This window comes from Amblyomma maculatum, chromosome 6, assembly GCF_055883805.1.
Source record: "Amblyomma maculatum isolate TAMU_Amacu chromosome 6, ASM5588380v1, whole genome shotgun sequence".
Taxonomy (NCBI): Eukaryota; Metazoa; Arthropoda; class Arachnida; order Ixodida; family Ixodidae; genus Amblyomma; species Amblyomma maculatum.
The window spans coordinates 21,162,357-21,181,332 of NC_139349.1; the positions used below are offsets into that span (position 1 = coordinate 21,162,357).

The 18,976-nt window shown below is 44.9% G+C and overlaps 2 protein-coding genes across 2 annotated transcripts; one reads left to right on the forward strand and one right to left on the reverse strand.

Annotated features, from left to right (window-relative positions):
- Positions 1-472: 472 nt before the first annotated feature.
- LOC146185220 (acetylcholinesterase-1-like) lies at positions 473-8,843 on the forward strand. The gene is made up of 3 exons (XM_084606193.1): positions 473-896; positions 3,178-4,913; positions 8,438-8,843. Exons 2-3 carry the CDS (start codon positions 3,199-3,201, stop codon positions 8,583-8,585), a joined length of 1,863 nt encoding a protein of 620 aa, XP_084462319.1. The 5' UTR covers positions 473-896; positions 3,178-3,198; the 3' UTR covers positions 8,586-8,843.
- A 3,227-nt stretch (positions 8,844-12,070) lies between these two features.
- Positions 12,071-15,453, reverse strand: LOC146185221 (acetylcholinesterase-1-like). The gene is made up of 2 exons (XM_084607773.1): positions 13,883-15,453; positions 12,071-12,218 (listed from the first exon to the last, which is right to left on the reverse strand). The coding sequence occupies exons 1-2, from the start codon at positions 15,451-15,453 to the stop codon at positions 12,071-12,073; spliced, it is 1,719 nt and encodes a 572-aa protein (XP_084463899.1).
- Between the last annotated feature and the right edge of the window lie 3,523 nt (positions 15,454-18,976).

Below are 18,976 nucleotides of genomic sequence, written 5' to 3' on the forward strand. Positions count from 1 at the left end.
GCTTGGCGCAAACATCACATACTGGTGCAATGAATATTGAGTAGACAGAGCTTCGTTGAGTGCTGCGCGCAGGTGGGTATACGCATATTAGAGCGCGCCGCAACACGTATTCCTTAACCCCGAGATCACATTCACCGTAACAGACTAAAGCGTGACACCATGCGTCACAGAAGCCCTCTAGGTCGAGGAATGACATGCAGAATTGCAAAACCCGCTGGGCCTCATAAATCATTCACGCAACCACGGCGCAAGGCTCTGAAAGCAGCGCCATACTTGTATGATGCGGGGAGCAGTTTTCTTTTCTGGTAGGCTTTCTGTTTTTCGTTTGATCTTGGAAATCGGCGAACGCAGACTGCTTCTTCTGCAAACAAGATCGCGTACACGAAAGGAGAGAGGTTGCTTCGGGATTCCTCCGCTGCTGTTTGAGCTCCTGCGATGCTAGCAATGCTTGTCGCCTGCCTGGGAGGTAGGTTGGAGGGAGCACCAGGGAAGACTGCATGCGCTTCCTAAGTCAAAGAAGGCGGGTGCCGCGAGCAGTGCTCGGCGGTCCGAGAGCGGAGGAGTGTGTGTGCGCGCGGAGGCGAGGGATCATTGCCCGGCCAGGCCTCTTCTCCGAGCGAGCCCTCCTCCCACCAGGAAGACTGTAGGCCGGCCGCGAGCGCCGATGGACTCTAAATAGTGCGCGACCTAAATCGCCGACGCCCGGGCGAAAGTCAATTCGCCAGACGACGGCGGCCTCTCGAATCCTCCAGTGACCACAGTAGCGCGACACACAAGCTCGTCGTAGCCAGTGCAGGTCTGAGGTGTTCGCGTGCGCATACTGCTGCGTTGGTGACTGCGGAGACAAGGACGACAGCGTCATCGGATGACGTGCGGACAAGACCACTGAATCGTAGGTGAGTAGCCGGCTTGGCGAGCCAATGAGTCGATGTTATGTGTAAGGCAGTGCACTCGTGCAGCTGGGAGAGCTTGTTTACATACTGTTGTGTTGTACGCACGTGAGGCTTGCGGCCGTCTGGATCAGCTGTGCTCAAGGACGTGGCTAATTCGAAGGTTGAATACTACGACCGGCTGCGGCGTGACCGACGCGGTGCCTGTGAGAGAGGATAGTTGTCAATGAACAAACTTTGACTGAGCATGTACGGCCGCAGGGGAATGTTAAAAGAGGAATTTCTGGTTGCGGTAAAATTGTCTAGGATAATGCCATGCAGGCGGCAACATCTGTCCGAAGAAAAATTATAGCTGGAATAATTTTTGTGAGACAGTTCATTGCGCTTGATCAGTGTGGTTAATCGTCAGCAATATTCGAGTTGTTATATTTTATTGAAGGGGTGGTAGAAGTACTTTATTTTGGTCGGATTGCATGTTTAACTTACTCTATAAGATAGCAGTCTGAAAGAACGTGAATTTCCAAAGGAATCGCTTTTAATGATTCTTTTACATAAGGTTGCATAGTATGACAATCCGTTTGATGTCGAAAAGTTTAACGACGAGAAGTATATGCCTTCAAGGTGTCTATCTTTGAGCGAATGTGAAGAAATGCTCATCTCATATCCATTAAACCCTTTCGCTCTCGTCACTTAATCTGCGTTAGTCGGCTAGTGGGACCCGCGCATCTACGCTTGGTACCATTTTCCGAGCTCTTACTTCTTCGTGGTAATTTACACGTGCTTCGCTACTAGAACAAGAATAATTTAAGAATATTTTAACAACTTACCATTTGGCTATTGCCATACCTCGAGAACGCCATGCTCGGTCGATCTTTATGGCCTTTCGAATGCAATCTACTTGTTCGCAACAGTGCAGGCCTTCCGCCTGACGACAACCATTTGAGTAAAATCACGTAAAAGGCGCATGCAGACCTTCACGGCGTTGAGCACAAGATTCGCGTTTCCGGCAGTCACCTGAACAATGTCACCAAAGAAAATGATTATTACAACTACACACCTGTACCTCGCAAGGTTTCGGCTCGAATTAGGTGTCAGTATTTTTGGGAGGGATTAAATCTCTACTTGAGCCACCTCGCAGTGAAATACAGTTGCGCCTGATACTGTCTAGCAACTGCAAAAATATATAAGCGAAGATATTACCGTATCACAGAAGGGCTGCGGGTTCAACATTTTTTTTTTTGTTTTCGGATGGCGGGAAAGTGGATAACGCGAGACATACGGGACATCAGGAAGAGGATTTATCTCTTTTGGCAAGAAAGCGAAAAATAGTTTTTTTTTTATTTTTTTTTCTCTTTTTCTGCAAGTTTTATTGATCAGGGTTATTGCGAACTCCTAGTGAGCTTTCGGTTCAGTGCCGTGAAAAATAAGGCTTAGATCAGTCCCTTCGGGTGGAGGAAAATATAATGAGCCCCATGCAACAGAGAAGTTCAAATAAGTGCCGTGATGGCAGGGTTTCAATGACAGCGAAGAGAGCAAATACCGGCAGGCTTAGAGTTTGAGTGTGGCGAAAATCGACACGGGTATAAACTGATTCACAACTGCCCTTTATGGCGTGCCTCATAACTCAACTGTAGCCATAAATATTTCCGTTGCTTTGCTATACGCTTTGAGGTACCATGTCAAGTCTTATGCACTTAACAAGCCCCTTGACTGCGCTTTCATCTTGGCTTTCTCACATTGCACGGACCGTGCATTCTTTCATTTCAGCACATGTTTCTTGGGGAATAGTGGATAAGTACATTATCAATCACATTTAGCGTGTACACGGCTTTCCATGGCCACACACGGGTTTGCCCCATTGCACATAACCCGGTCATGAATAAATGCCGAGTGGCGCACAATTACGGGCACCTAGAAGCGGTTTTTCGTATTGTCACTCATTTTGCCCGAATTTGCTACTGGATTGGGCGTAGTGACCCTCAGCACGTGCGCAGCCACGCGGAGCTGTGTTCCCGCTAAGTGTGATTGACACTGTACATAGATTGCTGCGGTTGCTTAATCACCACTGACAATGGGTCGTTCTAAAGCGTCCCTGCAAAAGTGCTGCTCCCTATCTGCCAATATGCGGCAGCGCTCACAGGTACTACTGACGAGTTTAATGTTAGTCCTGATTGTCTGCCAACACCTGCGGAATGTGGACGGAAGGAAATGGTACCGATTTTCGGCATGCCATTTCAGTGATGTTACACAGGGATGAAATGTTAACATGCCACTGTGTCTTTTTCAGAAGCCGAATTAAGGAAACAACATGCGGACAAGACTTGTGGTTCTGGTTCTATACGGTTGCGCGCTTAGAAGCGCCCAAGCGAGATGCTACATATTTCAACCGGGAGACCCCATACAAGACACTGATGAGAAAATCTACCTCCCGCAGCCGTACAATGCAACTAGTCCTCTTGATGTCGGTGTGCCAACCACAGCACCGGCAGTGTCTACGGGCAAAGATCAGTTGTCGCTGGTCGTGCCACCCGATGACATGCAGCCAGCTTCTACAACGACATCGCAGCCAATCTCGACGGAGGAAAGCCCCATCGTCGAGACTAACTCCGGTCCTGTGCAGGGAAAAAGGGTCTACGCTGCCAACAGAACTCTTTACCAGTTCGTCGGAATACCGTTTGCTGAGCCTCCGTTAGGCCCACTGAGGTTTCGCAACCCTGTTCCCGTAAAACCATGGAATATCGTCTACCAAGCGACGAAAAAACCCTTTCCATGTCTGCAGACGGACTTTTACATTAATACCAATGTAACAGTGGCGACAGCCAACTCTACCGAAGACTGCCTGTACCTTAACGTTTGGACACCTTCTCGGGAATGTGTTCTCGGAAAGTTCAGCTGCGTGCCGAAGACAGTGATCGTTTACATATACGGGGGCACCTTCAGCTTCGGAAGCAGCGGGTGGGACTGGTACGACGGCAAGGAGTTCACCGCACGCGGCGACGTCGTGATGGTCAGCATGAACTACCGGGTCGGACCGATGGGCTTCTTTCACAGTGGCAGCCCGCACTCCTCCGGCAACGCTGGCCTACATGACCAGCTGTTAGCTATGAAGTGGGTCAAACAGAACATTCGGAATTTCGGCGGTAATCCCGATGACATTACGCTAGTGGGCCAAAGCGCTGGAGCCATCTCCATCGGCCTGCACCTCGTCTCGCCTCTTAGCAAGGGTTTGTTCAAGAGGATCATTATGGAAAGCGGCAGCCCTTACTTCCGCATCGCCGACAATACCAAGGAAGGCCCTCATAAAGTGGAGAAGCTCGCACGAGCTTTATCCTGTGCGAGCAACGACATGACTATTGAGTCTCATATGGCCGAAATGGTAGACTGCTTGCGTAACATTGACGGCAAAGAACTTCTCATCATGTCAAACACGATATTTGGGGTGCACGCGTTGACATTCTTTCCAATTTTTGGTGACGACATAATTCCCGACGACCCTTACCAGATGATGGAGCAAAAGAAGTTCCACAAGGCCGACCTGCTCATCGGAAACAACCTCGACGAAGGCAGCTATTTCGTCTTTTATCTCTTTGGTCGAGCTCTGGACCTGGAGCAGGCTCACAGGATCACCAAATACGAGGTCGATCTGTACGTGTCTTACTGCCTACAGATGCTTCTGAGAAAGAATGTTTCCCCCATACGCCACTACTACCTCAGTCATGTTGGAGAGCGGGAGAATATCAAAGCTCTCCAAAAGGCTGCTGAAGCAGTCGGAGACTTCGCCATCATCTGCCCTACTAAATACTTCGCAGAGAGTTTCGCGTCCATGAACAACAAAGTGCATTACTACCACTTCACGCACCGACCATCGTTTAGCACATGGCCTGGCTGGGTGGGACCGACGCACGGGGACGAAGTCTTTTTCATGATGGGTCACCCTTTCAGCAGTCCCACTATTGCCACTGACGAGGAAAGAGAACTGTCCAAGCTCATGATCGAAACATGGGCTACGTTTGCAAAGACTGGGTAAGTAAAGCATTTTGCCATTGCTGACGAGATACCTACGTCATTGCCTGGTTAAAGGCAGCATAGTGCGAACTATATTAATGACAGTATTTCCTTTCCTGAGAGCTTGTTGCCGCTGAGAATTGTGAATCGAACTCTAGGATTATGTCGTGTAGGAGAAGCTCTGCACGGCTAATCTCACTTCCCTTATGAGTACGAGAGTTTCGCGCGAACAAGAGAGCTCTAATTATGGAGTTTTCTTTGTGCAATCACTCGCTTTTGTTTGCTCATGTGACGAGAAATTAAGAAACGGACTGTGCTTTGCGTCACATGTGGTCGAGACCGACGTCTTGGATGATGTTTCCTTGTGAGTCTCTGATCTTAACCAAAAGTATATGTCTGACATTCTTTCATCAGAGTTGGCGCTGTGATATGTGGGTGGTGTTTTCTATGTCATAGCTATGTGATACTGTTCATCGATGTACTGAGCTTATCCCAAAACTCAATTGCTTAGGCCATAGCTTGTAAGGTTTTCTTAATTTATTTTTCGCTTCTCTCTTCTGTCTCGGTTTGCCTGCGTTTGATGCAGAGCTGGCGAAAATAACCGCTTTCTAGCTCTGTAATATGACATCACAGACCGGAGTTGCCAATGGCAAAATGAGAAGAGAAAAAAAGAACCGGAAGATTTTTTCTGCGAGTGAAAAAATAAATACATTTCTTAGTTAGCGCTATTTGCACCTGAGTACGAGGTGTTCTGGCTTCTTTCAGTATCCTTGTTTTAGTATTGCGTGGTCATTCCTATCGCATGGTTTGGTCTTACATTTATAATTAGTTCGCCCTCCGGATCGCTCTTGAGATAGCGGTACTCAGCGGCGCGTCAAGTATTTTCAAACAAAACAGGTTAAGAATTGTTTCGTTACATTAAGTCGACTGTGAGGTGCAAAAGAAAATATAGCACCACGTATGACACACGAAGGGATGAAATCTTGCGCGTGCATGTGGCCTCGAGAGCGTCCTATCTTGCGCATATTCTTTTGCTCTTCGTAGGCGTAGCATGAGGAGTACTGCAATCTTTCAGTCACTTCGTGGATGCGTCCGAGGGGCCTTATTTTGATGGTAGCTCCTGTTTTTTCTCTTTTTATAGCAAATTTTCTTTTTTATAATAAGCAGCTTTCATAAGAAGTTGGAGTGATCGTGCATCAGGCGTTTGACTCTGAAAAATTCTGCGTAGGTGCTACCCATACTAGAACCGAGAAGCTATAAAGACTACCATAACGGTCAGCAAATCGACGAGCGATATTGACAATGACAGGTTGCGGAATAAATAATATTGTATATAGGTGCTCATAACAGTTTTTAGATGTTTTTGTTTTAGCAGGATAAGTTTTATAGTTCCAGTGCAGTTAAATCTAGGCAGAAAAACCTTGGCTACAGGACGCCAAGATTACTGCACTATGAAAGCTGACCAAGTGGCAAATAATCTGCTCAGTTAGCTCTGAAGGAAAGTCAGTGTCGAACCACGCAAGAGACGAAAGAATGCCGTTTTCCGTAATGCGCGCGATGTTTCCGTATGCTGAAGCTTATTCTATTCTAAGCGTTCCGGGTTTGCGATTTTTCCGCTGTATCCGCGCCGCTGTTGGGAAACGAAACTACTTTATTTAGCGACGATAAAATCTTCAGACATCCTGCGCCGCGCTTTCGTGAACAACAACAACAACAAAAAAAAAAACAAAAAAAAAAAAAACACCACAAATGCAAAAGAAGGCTGTCTATTCAGTTGTACTTTTCCGCTCTTAGGCGGATTAAAAAAGGGTCATTCTAGGGAGAGGTTCAGAGGTTTCGAATTAGTCCTCCTCTGGCTGGTGACACAGTAGGAAATGTTTCGTGGTCATTGCTCTATTCGGTGCCGCTACCTACTCAAAACGTTAGTGCACATTTCGAGAAGACACAGTTTAACGAGAGCACTTCTTCGAGAGAACATGCTAATGCTTTGTAGAAAGATTGAAATCAGGCCTAGAATACCATGGGTAAGAAAACCTTCAATGCATTTCCTCTATGATTGAGACGGCGCCTGTAATTAACAGACTGACACGATCAGGTTGAATGCAGTGAATGACAGTGTTGGAAATCACATTTCCATTCTTCACGGCAGAATATTATATCAAGGACTGTAGTTTACTCATGCCAAGTATTCGCTATTGTTAATGTTTTTTTGTTGTGCAATGGAAAGGAGAAGGGGCCCAAATTCAGTGAAGACTAGCCGGATGGCAAGCTACGGACACGTTGCGCTGCTGTCTGTTTCTAGCCGTCTTATTCCTAATAGGACGTAGGTGCAATGCATGAGTGGGTGCTTGCTGAGATTTTCTGGCTGAAGGATAATGTCGAAAAGTAAAACGCATGCCGCCGATTTGTTGCCTATCGCAGAATGAAAGGCAAAAATAATGTGGCATGGTGCAGAAACATGCCCAATGTTAAAATATCTCAAGCAGTTCATCAGACCCTTACGGCGCAAAAAGAAAAAAAAATATGCTTTGTTCTCGATGTTGGAACGCAGGTGTGCATTGAAAAGCTGACCGTCTTCTCTTCAGTGTGGTAGTTTGTGTATTACATAGTGGTGGTCTTTAAAAGTAATAACACTTCTAAAAAACATTGCTCAGCAGTTCCTATATACAAAAAAGCATATCAGGAGACAACACTGCGGAGCTACTTGGGATAGAATGATTTGATAAAGTGAGCACTAATACCGAACGAGGTACATAATATACAGGCGAGTACATGTTCGCCAGCGCTACTACCAACTGTTCTTCTGTCCCCCGTCTAGTATTTGCGCTTTTTTCCTCGTAACAAGACTAAGATATCTCTCTTTAAGTTATCCTGAACCGAACAGGCGTTCACTAAGGGTTGAGGTTTACGAAATAAGAATGAATGAAAGAAATGCGGCGGATGTAACGGGAACGCAGACTTCATTGCTGATAATTTGTTTAGGTGAGTGGAACGGCATAGAGAAATGAAATTATCTTGTGGGTGGCGTGTATGCATATGCCTAGTTGATCCCGATTTGTTCATGCAGCTAGACAACAACATAAACAAATCACGTGGACCTGTCGTACATGAAGGAAAGAAGCCAACAGTCGGCGAGGCCAAGGATTCACGTCTTGATCATTGTAGTTGGAAGAAACGTGTAGACGCTATATAGAGCATGGGCTGTGTTTCACCTACTATTTTATTCGCAGGAAATGCACTGTAAGTGCGTGTATCCATGCATAGGGGCCATACTATCATGACATAAAAAAATCAGCGAACACGTCGATTAAGACGCATGGAAAGAATGTTAGTCTTTTGCCATTTATTTATCAGCGTCTTTAATCAATTCCGTATTTCGTATACGTTCGTTCCATTGATGCAGCGCAGACTGCATACACATTTCCAACAGATAACTATGCCCCTTCCTTCAATAGCTGTGCCTACTTTGCAATATGCATGTTTCGTCTAATAAGATATGTTTGATTCCGCCTTCCCTGGCGTATTCCTTACCTCGTTTGCAGGAAAGTTTCGGATATTGCCGGAAAACCGTGGCCTGAATTCACAGCAAAGAACCAGGTTTACATGGAGCTGAATCCGAAGAGGTACACCTACGGCCGGGGTCCGAACGAGAAGAGCTGCAATTTCTGGAAGAGCTACTTGAAGCCATAATGCTGCTGACTAAATGCAAAAATCTTAGGTCGATCTTCTCCAAACCCTCGAAAACGCCACATGGAATCAGCTGTGCATCATCTCTGTCCTGCTTCATCGCTGCACCGTTCTGACTATCGGACAAGAGAACTTACTGGCTGGCGGAAGATACGTGTACCAAAACGGGGATTATTGAGCAAAGCAAGCCTTTTGGGCTGGCGCTCTTCCAGCCTGACGCCCATTTTGTATAGTAGACATATCAAATCATTGTCATTTAAGTGTTGCAACAAGATGCTGCTCTGTTTTGAGATTAGATCAGTGTCATCTCTTCCACTAAGATCATACTATGTATGTATCTAAAGAAAAAAAATAATATAGAACTCATTTTTTTTTAATCTTTTCGGGTGTTTTTTCATCGGTTGTGTTTGACTCTGCAGACAATATTTACTGGTTTGTCGACATAAAATTCTGTTAAAAATTGCAAGATTAGGAGTCGCCGTAGTTTGCAAGTAACAATCAACCAAAATTTCACTGGAACCTCCTTAGACTATGTCGTCTCATTTTTCAGCCTTATTGGTCCAGACTTCGAGAGAGAGTAATTTAATTAGAAAAGAGGTGGAGAGGTCGGCCGGCGGTAAACAGACCTTGGCCTGCTACTACACACTAGGGAAGGGGGGGGGGGAGATGAAGTAAAAGAGAGGTAGGGTGTGAATGAAGGGTGATGATGTCACATTATAGTGAGGTTTCACTTGTTGTCCGAGTTATTTAGGAGGCCATGCACACACTTAACGACACTCGTGAAACGCTACTTGCCGCACATGTCTTGGACACACACCACTTGTCACTGAAGAAACATCGCCACAATTACAAAGAACTCTGCACTCTCACATGCCAGCACAAACGCAGAGACACGCACACGATGAACTTCACCCGAAAGCCTCAAAGTGTCACGTACACGTGTAGTACTCGCACACGTGAGGAGACGATACGTAGAACGCAACATGCCGCATTTGTCTTGGACATGCACCAGTTTTCACTGAACACACATGCGGACACAAACGTCCAGACTTCGGTTTCATTTAGTGCCTATACCCTGCCGAAGCGTTGAGTTCTCTATAGTTACTTTTTTTTATTCCATAGTGGTCTGAGTTTACAAAATGTTTCGAAGGGTAAGCTGGTGACACGGTCGACGCTGAGCCCTCCAGAAGAAGTTTGGGCTTTCCGCTTCCTCCTCTTGTGCAGGCTAGTGTTTGACGAGGAGAGCTGTCATGTCGAAGGTGATGGACAGCTAATCAGTAAGCATTCTTGCTGCACTCAGCCTTTGGAGATCGGACATACTCGTGAGATGAAACAACTTTGTAAAGCACTTCTTTTTGGCGGTGTTGTTGCAACATCATGCACTGTTGCACGGTGCAGTGACATTCGTCAGGACTGTTAAGGAAAGTGGCATTCAAGGAAGTGAAATTTCTGTTAAGTAAAATGAACATCTAATCGTTTGTGTGCCAACTCAACAGACAGCACATGTGCCCAGTTGTGAAGAAATCACTGCAATTGCGCTTTGCGACAGACAAGTTTTCCAAACAGTGGGATCGGGAAGCGTGAAACCTGAATTTACTTGCTTCCGAACGATTGCATTGTGCGCCACCCAAGTGTCGGTTGATGCAGGATGTTGCCGCTTAAAAGAGGCGTTGTAAATCAGGCATGCCCATACACATGCATGATAGCGCGAAGGAGCTACGTTAGGGCAACCGCTTCCCTCTACAGAATGAGGTTTTTTTACGAAACGGCAATCGATGTCTGAGAATAACGGCTTGAGAGGCTAGAAGAAGAGGAAGAATAGAAGAAAAGAAAGAAGAGATTGGTCACCGCCATGTTTGGACAAGGTTATGGTCTGCGAGGAAGAGTGTGACATTTTCCCCTTGGCAAAGACGAGGAAGATGAGAAGAAGAAGTTGAGACGTGCCTGAGTGTAGAAGAGGAAGTGTTTTCCGGTTCTTCTTACAGTTGATAGTGTGCGCGTGTGTTGTGGATCTTCTCCTGTGTTTGTCTTTGTTTGCGCCACATATCTGAATACGATGTCTGAGAGCTGGTGTCAGAAATACGACTGAGGCGGAGGATGCCCTCTAAAATGACGAAGATAAAAACGCGAAATGCACAATGCAGGAGTGAACTGTGACGTGTTGTCTAAGGTTCCTGTAAGATGAAGGGACGTACATAGTGCACTATTTCTTGCTAGCGTTGCAGCTTTTCATTGACAACATTAAGGCCACATTTGGCGACTCAGATGTAACCGCCCCAATGTCGCATAACAACGCTGCTATGCCTATCGTGTCGTGAAAACTACACTAATTATAATGTAAATATTTTTATTTACGGCCGCATATATGTGACAATTGCAAAAGTTATTGCAGTAGGGGAGTTTTTATGTGCGTATCGGAGGAAGGTTTAAGATTCACTTGCCAAAGGTACAGGAGACCAATTGTGAAATAAATGCATGCAAGAGGCAACACGAACATAGAAGCAGACTTATTTTCGCATGTTTGTGCTACTTTATTGTCGTTTGACTAAATTGCTCTGAAGCCGCCGCAGTGGCTCAGTGGCTTCGGCGTTTGGTTGATGATCCCCGGGTTGCTGCTTCGAACGCGGCTGCGGAGGTTGCATTTAGGTTCGGACGAGATACTAGAAGAGCTCCTGTGTGTGCTGTGCGATGTCAGAACACGTTTTGAAGCGTCCCAGGGACCTTATTAGCGCTGATGATTGCCCTGCGGCGTTCTTCATACACCATCTATCTATCTTCTGGACTACATGTTTCCCGTGCACTCAATTCTCGGCAACTATTCTTGGTGCTATTCATTAATTATATGAGACAGTGTTTGTCCGCAGGTATCTTTATTTTAGAGCTATGGAACGTATCACAATTCAATACATTTGAATATGCGGTAATCCTAGTTTTGTTATACATCTGTAAGGTCTGCAGCATTTCTGTATTAAAGCTGCCGCCAGTGAGGATGTGCTAGAAATTCATAACTATATTTGGCGTTTTAACTGTTTCGAGATTACATGGTTAACATTTCCTCTTTTGCCACTACATGACTATTACGTAGCAGTTTACAGGAAGTAGATCATCACTGTGCTCAGAGAAAATGGAAGTACGTATTTAGACTTGTGTTAACTGATAAATTCTTCGTGTTGAGAAATGATTCTCGGTCTTTATAGTTTTTTTTTCTAAAGTTTATTAGCTGTAATGTTTTTATCGACTGCTTACTCTGCCTTATGCTCATGTGCTGCCTAAAACTAGAAATATTTAGAGAACCATTGTTAGCGAATTCACTGAGAGTTTTATTGCCACTTCAGGCCAGAGTAATGAATAAGGAATGCACATATTACTATTTACAGGGTCATATTTCTTCCACGAGTAGTTCAATAGTGGAATTCTGTCAAAGTATCACGTCAGATGATGCACTAAGTGCACCAGGCGATGTCCCTAGGTGGTGCACCTGTCGCCGTTCACTCCTTCAGAAGGTAAGGCTTGAAAAGGTCGCAAGGATTGTTGAACTTTGTTTGCTTGAAACTGTTAGATTTCATATGAACGAGTTCGGGATGTTCCTCAGAATATTTGGGCCACGTCTCGTTAGTGGTAGGAACGTAGATTTTTCTGAAAAAGAAAGTCACAACACTGTAAAGATCTGGCGCAATTAATTCCGGTTACCTCGCGACAACAAGCGACAACAAGACATGTGTCAGCTGGAACCACCTTCCCCATAATATTGCAGAAATTACTGATACTGTTGCCTTTCGAAATGCTGTCATAGATTTTATATAGATGTGTGCCTGTACTACTTCTAATTTATTATCTGCTGCTTTTTTGTGTCTTTTCGTGTATGTTATACCCACTCCCCTCTGTAACGCCTATCGGCCCTGAGGGTAAAATAAATAAATAAATAAATAAATAAATAAATAAATAAATAAATAAATAAATAAATAAATAAATAAATAAATAAATAAATAAATAAATAAATAAATAAATAAATAAATAAATAAATAAATAAATAAATAAATAAATAAATAAATAAATAACGTGATAATGTACAGCGTCAAATGATACATCTGCATATATGCGCCATTCCTGATTTGTCAATGAAATGTAGGTTTATTTTCTAATAGACGGGCTCTTCAACCATTCGGAAAATAAATTCTTATACTGCCCCGAACAGGCACCGCCACGCATGAGTAGAAAGGCAGTGAAAGACCGTTATGTTGTTAGAATTGGTGACTGCCATGCTTGGACGATGTTTATGGTCTGCGAGGAAGAAAGTGCAACTATCCCCTTGGCAAAGAAGAGGAACATGAGAAGAAGAGGAAGATGAGATGTACCTGAGTGTAGAAGAAGAGGAGTGGTGAAGAGGAAGTATTTTCAGATTCTTATTACAGTTGGTAGTGTGCGCGTGTGTTGCCTCTCTTCTCTTGTGTTTGTGTTTGCTGCGCCACATTTCTGAATACTATGCAGCACCAACTAGCCTCTCAAGCCGTTATTTCGTTCTGTTGCCATGCGCTGAATACGGACGGTCCGTCGTCGTGGACAAACCTTGTTCCTTTTAGTAAATAATCTGTTTCCGGATACTGAATCAGTTACGCCGAGTAGCGCATTAACGTAGGCTGAGATAAGGTTCATCGACGCCAAGGAAGCGTCGAAGGAAGATATCACGAACGCTAGCGTCATTTATTCCTGGATTTTGTAGCTATGTTGTGCAATTTTCGATATGCTATGGCAAAACGATTGAAATTCATAGCTAGAATGGCGTTACTAAGAACTATATTTATTTGAGGATAATGACCGCTCAACGGCAAAGCTGCTATTTCGAAAAATGACGTAAATGAGGAGACAAGCTTTCTCAGAAAGATTATGGTTACAATGACGTTTTATGGAGGTAGTGACAAACACTTTTTGATTAAAGGGGCTATTTACAATTATTTCCATACCAGCGTCATTCTTGTTCGCTTTCCGGGCTAATTCAAACCGTCTAATTTTATTATTTTTTCTTTCATCACATTAAGTATTAGGGTGCAAGCAGGCTCCCTACTAGTTCTACGCATCTTCCTTAAAGTATTATATTACAAGCAGGCTCTCTCAAATTTCTGCGCATGCGTCTTTTAAAAGGCTTTCTTCAAATCGAATATACGATTCCCAGTACTGAATCTCAGAATAGAGTGCATAGTGGATATAAAGAAAACAGAAAACTTTACGAGAAGTCACTCTGATAGCGCATGCCATATAAAAAGCAGTTAAGAGCACCTTTGAGAGCGCAGCCACTCACTCACCCTTTCTTGATGAAAGAAGACCAGACGCCGACGACTTGGCTCATGAACTTATACTCTTCAGGTGCGAACTGGGCGGACTTTATAAATTTAATTGTCTCATCACTGAGTGACGGCGTGAATCTACTTTCATCTGAGAAGAATGGCAGGGACCCAATCGTGAATGGAACCTCCTCTGCGTGCGTAGGCCCGTATTGCTTTGGCCATGTGCTGTATGAAGGCCGGTGGTCAAACCTATACATGTAGGTGGCGACACCTTCCTTTGCCGTACTTGTCGCAAAGAAATGCGTCGGGCAATTGAAGAGCACGTCTCCAAGCGCGCTGCCGATTATCCTTATTACACTCTCAGGGTCATGCTGTACGTCGGGTCCGCCGAAGTAATGTTCCACGATGATTTCAGCTTTGTGCACAGGAATCTCAAAAACGAGGTAGAGGGCAATGGCTAGTCCCCGCCTATAGTCTTCGGTGAGCACGGCGTTCAAATCGGGCGCGGCGTTGCGGATGATGTCGATGAACAAGGCGCCTTCTTCAGACGTTGTGCCTAATAAAATTTCATCGATATGAAATCTCCTCCAGTTCGCCGCCGAGAATAGGTCAGCCGGAACGAATACGTCGCCGTTGTGTGGCGCAAAGAGTTGGCTTGATACAGAATTGGTTTCAATCGCATTGTAGATGTCCTGAGCCTTGAGCCGACGCAAGCAATCCAATATTTCGGGTACCGTCCTTCTAACCGTTTCTTCTGGATCATAGCAGCCGAGTTTTGCTGCATGTTGGCGAAAAAGCATTGAACCCGAAAATGCTGCTGTGACTACTAACGTTATCGGCGTTCCGCTTTGAAGGATGGCCCTTTTGAAGAGACCTCGGCTGCAGGACGAGATACTGTGGAGTCCTACGCTAATGGCTCCCGCGCTCTGTCCAACGAGGGTGACATCATTGGGGTTGCCTCCGAAGTTGGCGATGTTTCTCTTGACCCACTTTAGCGCCGCAAGCTGGTCGTAAAAGCCCATGTTGCCGGAGCTGCCGTCAGGTGAAGGTGGGAAGAAGCCCATGACGCCAACTCTGTGGTTGAATGTAACGTACACGACGTCGGAAAGGGCGACGAAGTTTGAAGGGTCGTAGATGAAAAGTCCGGAGTCGCCCCATTGGAACCCCCCGCCGTATATGAATACAACAACTGAGAGGTTTTTGCCAGTGCACGACACCTGGCTCTCGCACATGCTTGACGGTCTCCATATGTTCAGGCGCAGGCAATCCTCGGTTGCTGGGGGGTAAGTCAGAGTGATGTTTCTAATCAGGACGAAATCCGTTTGCCAGCAAGCCGCTGACTTCGTTGTCGCGTTGTAGACACCCTTCCAGGACCGAACCACTTTAGGCTTTCGGAACCTCAGGCTTCCAATCGGTGGCCTCGCGTATGGTATTCCGTAAAAGACGTCCACCTCTTTGTCTGCAACCTGCAGGCGCTTTCCTGCCACAAGCCCGGTGTTTGTCAGGGCAATCGGCGCGCGGATGGACAAAGTGCCTTGAAGAAAGCACAACAACGTAAATGGCGCGAGGAGGCAATCCGTCGGCCGCATGTCCTTCGTGCCGATGGTGTTGGTCTATACGAACACGTTGTGCAGTGGAGAAGACGGTGAACGGCAGTGACCGCAAAATACGAGAGTGCCTGCCTTTTAAGCTGAATGCTCGCGAACGGGACAGGAATGAACTGCGTCGGCCAAACTCGCGAACATCCTCTCCCGGCGTCATTCGGTACAAAGCTGAAAGAAAAAGCCCGAGGGCAGCACGCGGTAGCAAAAATGACAGGTAGGCTGCTTTTCCTCTGGTATTTCAAGGACAATTTGTTTTCCTTGCTACCTCCCTTGGCGCACACAGCCACATCACGCACCACGCCGTGTTACATTATTGGCGTTTCGTTTTAGCCCGTATGAAATGCCTGTGCCCTTAAATTTACTACCGCTGCTTCTGAACATGGCGGCGACCTTGTGAATTGCGTGCCATCTACTTACTTGACACTGCTGTTATGGGAGGGTATGAAACACGGCTTTAATTACGCCTATAGTTTTTTATTTCTTCCCTGCGCACGCAGCATGACGCCTCTGCTGGTTATGTTTTTATGCTGCTCATGCGTGGAGCAGAGAAAAATGATTTTGTCTGTGTTTATTGTTATGGTGCTTTTTGAACCATATGTAAACGCGACTTCAGGAGAAGAGACAAATCGAGGAACTCCTGCTAGGCTTACTGTAATGAACACGTGCACGTGAACTGTGCTCTGCTCTGCAGGCAAGTTCGAGGCCCAGGATAAAAATATTCAAGTATACACTGCCGTTCGTATTTGTTTTTAAAGATGATGTTGTGCACTGTGTGAATCAATTAATAATGTCACTTGTGAGATTTGTGAACATTTAGCATGGTTCTAAGGAGGGGTTCAATTTTCGGACGTATTCAATTTTTAATATTTCCATGTTGAGGTGATGGCAGTCTGGTAGTCAGGATGGCGCCAAAATGACTTTTGCAGGACAGTCTGCTGGTCTGACTTGCACCCGCAAAGAACACTACAACTCAGCTGCTGCGATAGCAGCAAGCGTGCTCGGGACTAGTCGATGGTACAACATCCCTGCTGCTCGCAGCAGCACTCGACTTAGGGCTACAAAGGAAGCATCGAGATAAAGTCACCAAAGGACATTAGAACGACCTGCAACAATTATGTGCAACCGCGTGCGGCAGCAATTATCAGGTAGATACGTGGACATCTGGGCGTGTCTTGTGCTACAAGGAAGGTGATAAAGCGGCGTCTAGGCGACAGCGAGTGCAGAGAAACCACCAGAACGAAGGTTTATGGCAATATATTTGAATATTACTCCTAGATATTTCACGCTCTTGAATAATGTCTTTATTATACATCAAATTTTGTTAAGAATAAATGCATTAGTTCTTTGCGGGCGCAGTAAAATACTGACCTTAACATCTTTTTCACACATTCCTGCAGCAAATTTCTCCTAAATTATTCCTCATAGTCTAGTAATATGGTCTTCCGCTCTAACCACAAAGATTCTCCATACAAAACTGTAGTCACTTTTAACAATCATCTTAATCTTGCAGACAGCGAGCGTTCGTTGCATTGAAATGACACTGCGCATTTAAAAGGTAATAGCTTTTATCCCTTTAAATTTGCTAAAGAGAGGCCCAGATGTTTCGACGAGACCCTTGCTCTTTCTTTATTCCACGTTCATTCAACATCATAATAATTATTGTATTTCAATAAGGAATACATGTATTGATCACATTTAACCCCACAAAAGCCACCGATTTGAATAATCCCTTCCTATAATTCAATTTTAATGGCCCACCATAGTTGCGTTGCGTGAGCACCGAATATTATCAGCCAGAAAGTTTTTTCAACTGATCCTATTGAAATTTAAGGATAAACCTCCAGAAAAAATATTCTAGCAGTGTTGTTTGGCAATATTACTCTCTTCGATACTAATTCAACAAGATTTGCCTGATATGACAGTTAATGTTTGCTGCAAATCTGACTGGAGCGAGCTGACTACTTGTCATAAATGATTATTTATATTCTAGACCAACATTCCGGCTTGCAATAAACAATTGTCTTCTTTACGAACTTTAAAACAGTTCATTTCCTGGCACGATTCCTAAACAGATTATTTATTTTTCGCCGTTACGCTAAGCAATGCGGCCTATACGTTTATGTTTTTAGGAGACAGAATGTCCCACTTAGCCTTTATGCTGAGACGTCTTTGTGCATCGCAAATCAGTTATTCATGAAGACATGACTTCAACACGATATGGGTAAGGGAGAATTTAACCTCAATTTCCTCGCATCAGACAAAAAATAATAATGCTGGATTATCAATGAACAAGATTCTACAAGCAGGGCCGGGGCGTGGGCTTGCTGGTATTCCATTTTGTAGAGTCAGCGCGAAACAAGACTGGAAGGAAGAGAGAGAAAAGGAGAGCACTGCATGATAATATTAAAGCGAATTTTACTGCTTGACCCGCGGATATCAGCACGACAGGTTCGAACAATAAAAAAAAAAAAAAATAGACTTAAAGATATGCTCGTATCTGAAATACTGCTAACGCTGTTGATGACTAGAACGGCGGCGTCATTTCGCTGTGGAAGGGTATTCACTTGTGACTTGCAGGTGTGTGTCCGAAGGAGTGAATGCCGTAAAAAGCTGCAAGCCCAACAGTCACATCCTTCCGGTGGGGAAAACAGTTAAAGTTAACGTGCCATATGAGGAGGGCCTAGCTTAATCCATTTTGCTGCCACGTGGAAAATAATAGGTAAGCCATACAGCAATATGCCGAAATGGAAACTGAAAGTGCACAACAAAACGGCACGTGTAACCTCGAAAGAAAAATATAGAAACCCACTATTGATACTGTGAGAGCGAATCTTGCATGTCATACTCTCGGAGATAAAAATGTTAAGCCAGCACAACAGTCCGCTCAGCCGCGAAATTCTTGAAGCAGCTGAAGTTCCAAATCTAAAAGATGCATGCGCCAGCAGTTTTTTGGCAGCAATAGTCGAAGGACAAATCAATTTTGTAGATCCAGCGAAATGAGGCCGCGGCGTTTACCATCAACAGAGTGTTAGCAGCATCTCTAGTGTGTGTATATTTTAGTGTTCTCTTTTGTTGTTTAAATCTACCGATTTGATTCTCGCAGGTTGCTGAAACTTTTCAGTTGACTGGCACCCTCTAGGCACACGGCTGCCGAGTCTGCTCCAGCCAACAATGTTTAGAATGTGAAATGAAAATCTGAGTGTATCGACCCTTGGAGTATATGGCGACTGGCATGCATTTGATTTGTACGTGTGTATACTCGCAGTGGACGTCGTAGAAACGTATCGCCGTCTAACTTAATTTTTTTTTGTTATAATGATCGTAAAAGCATTTATCATGAAAAGGTGGTAGACCAGCTCTATCAAGGAGTGCCGTCATTGATTTGCTTTCTGTCGTAGCTCGGAAAAAGGAACCTGGCTGCTAACATCGCTCATCCTAATTTGCTAATTTCGCTTTGACTTTGAGGATCTGGGATGACGCCTGTCTGTTCCAGTGCTGGCCCTACTAC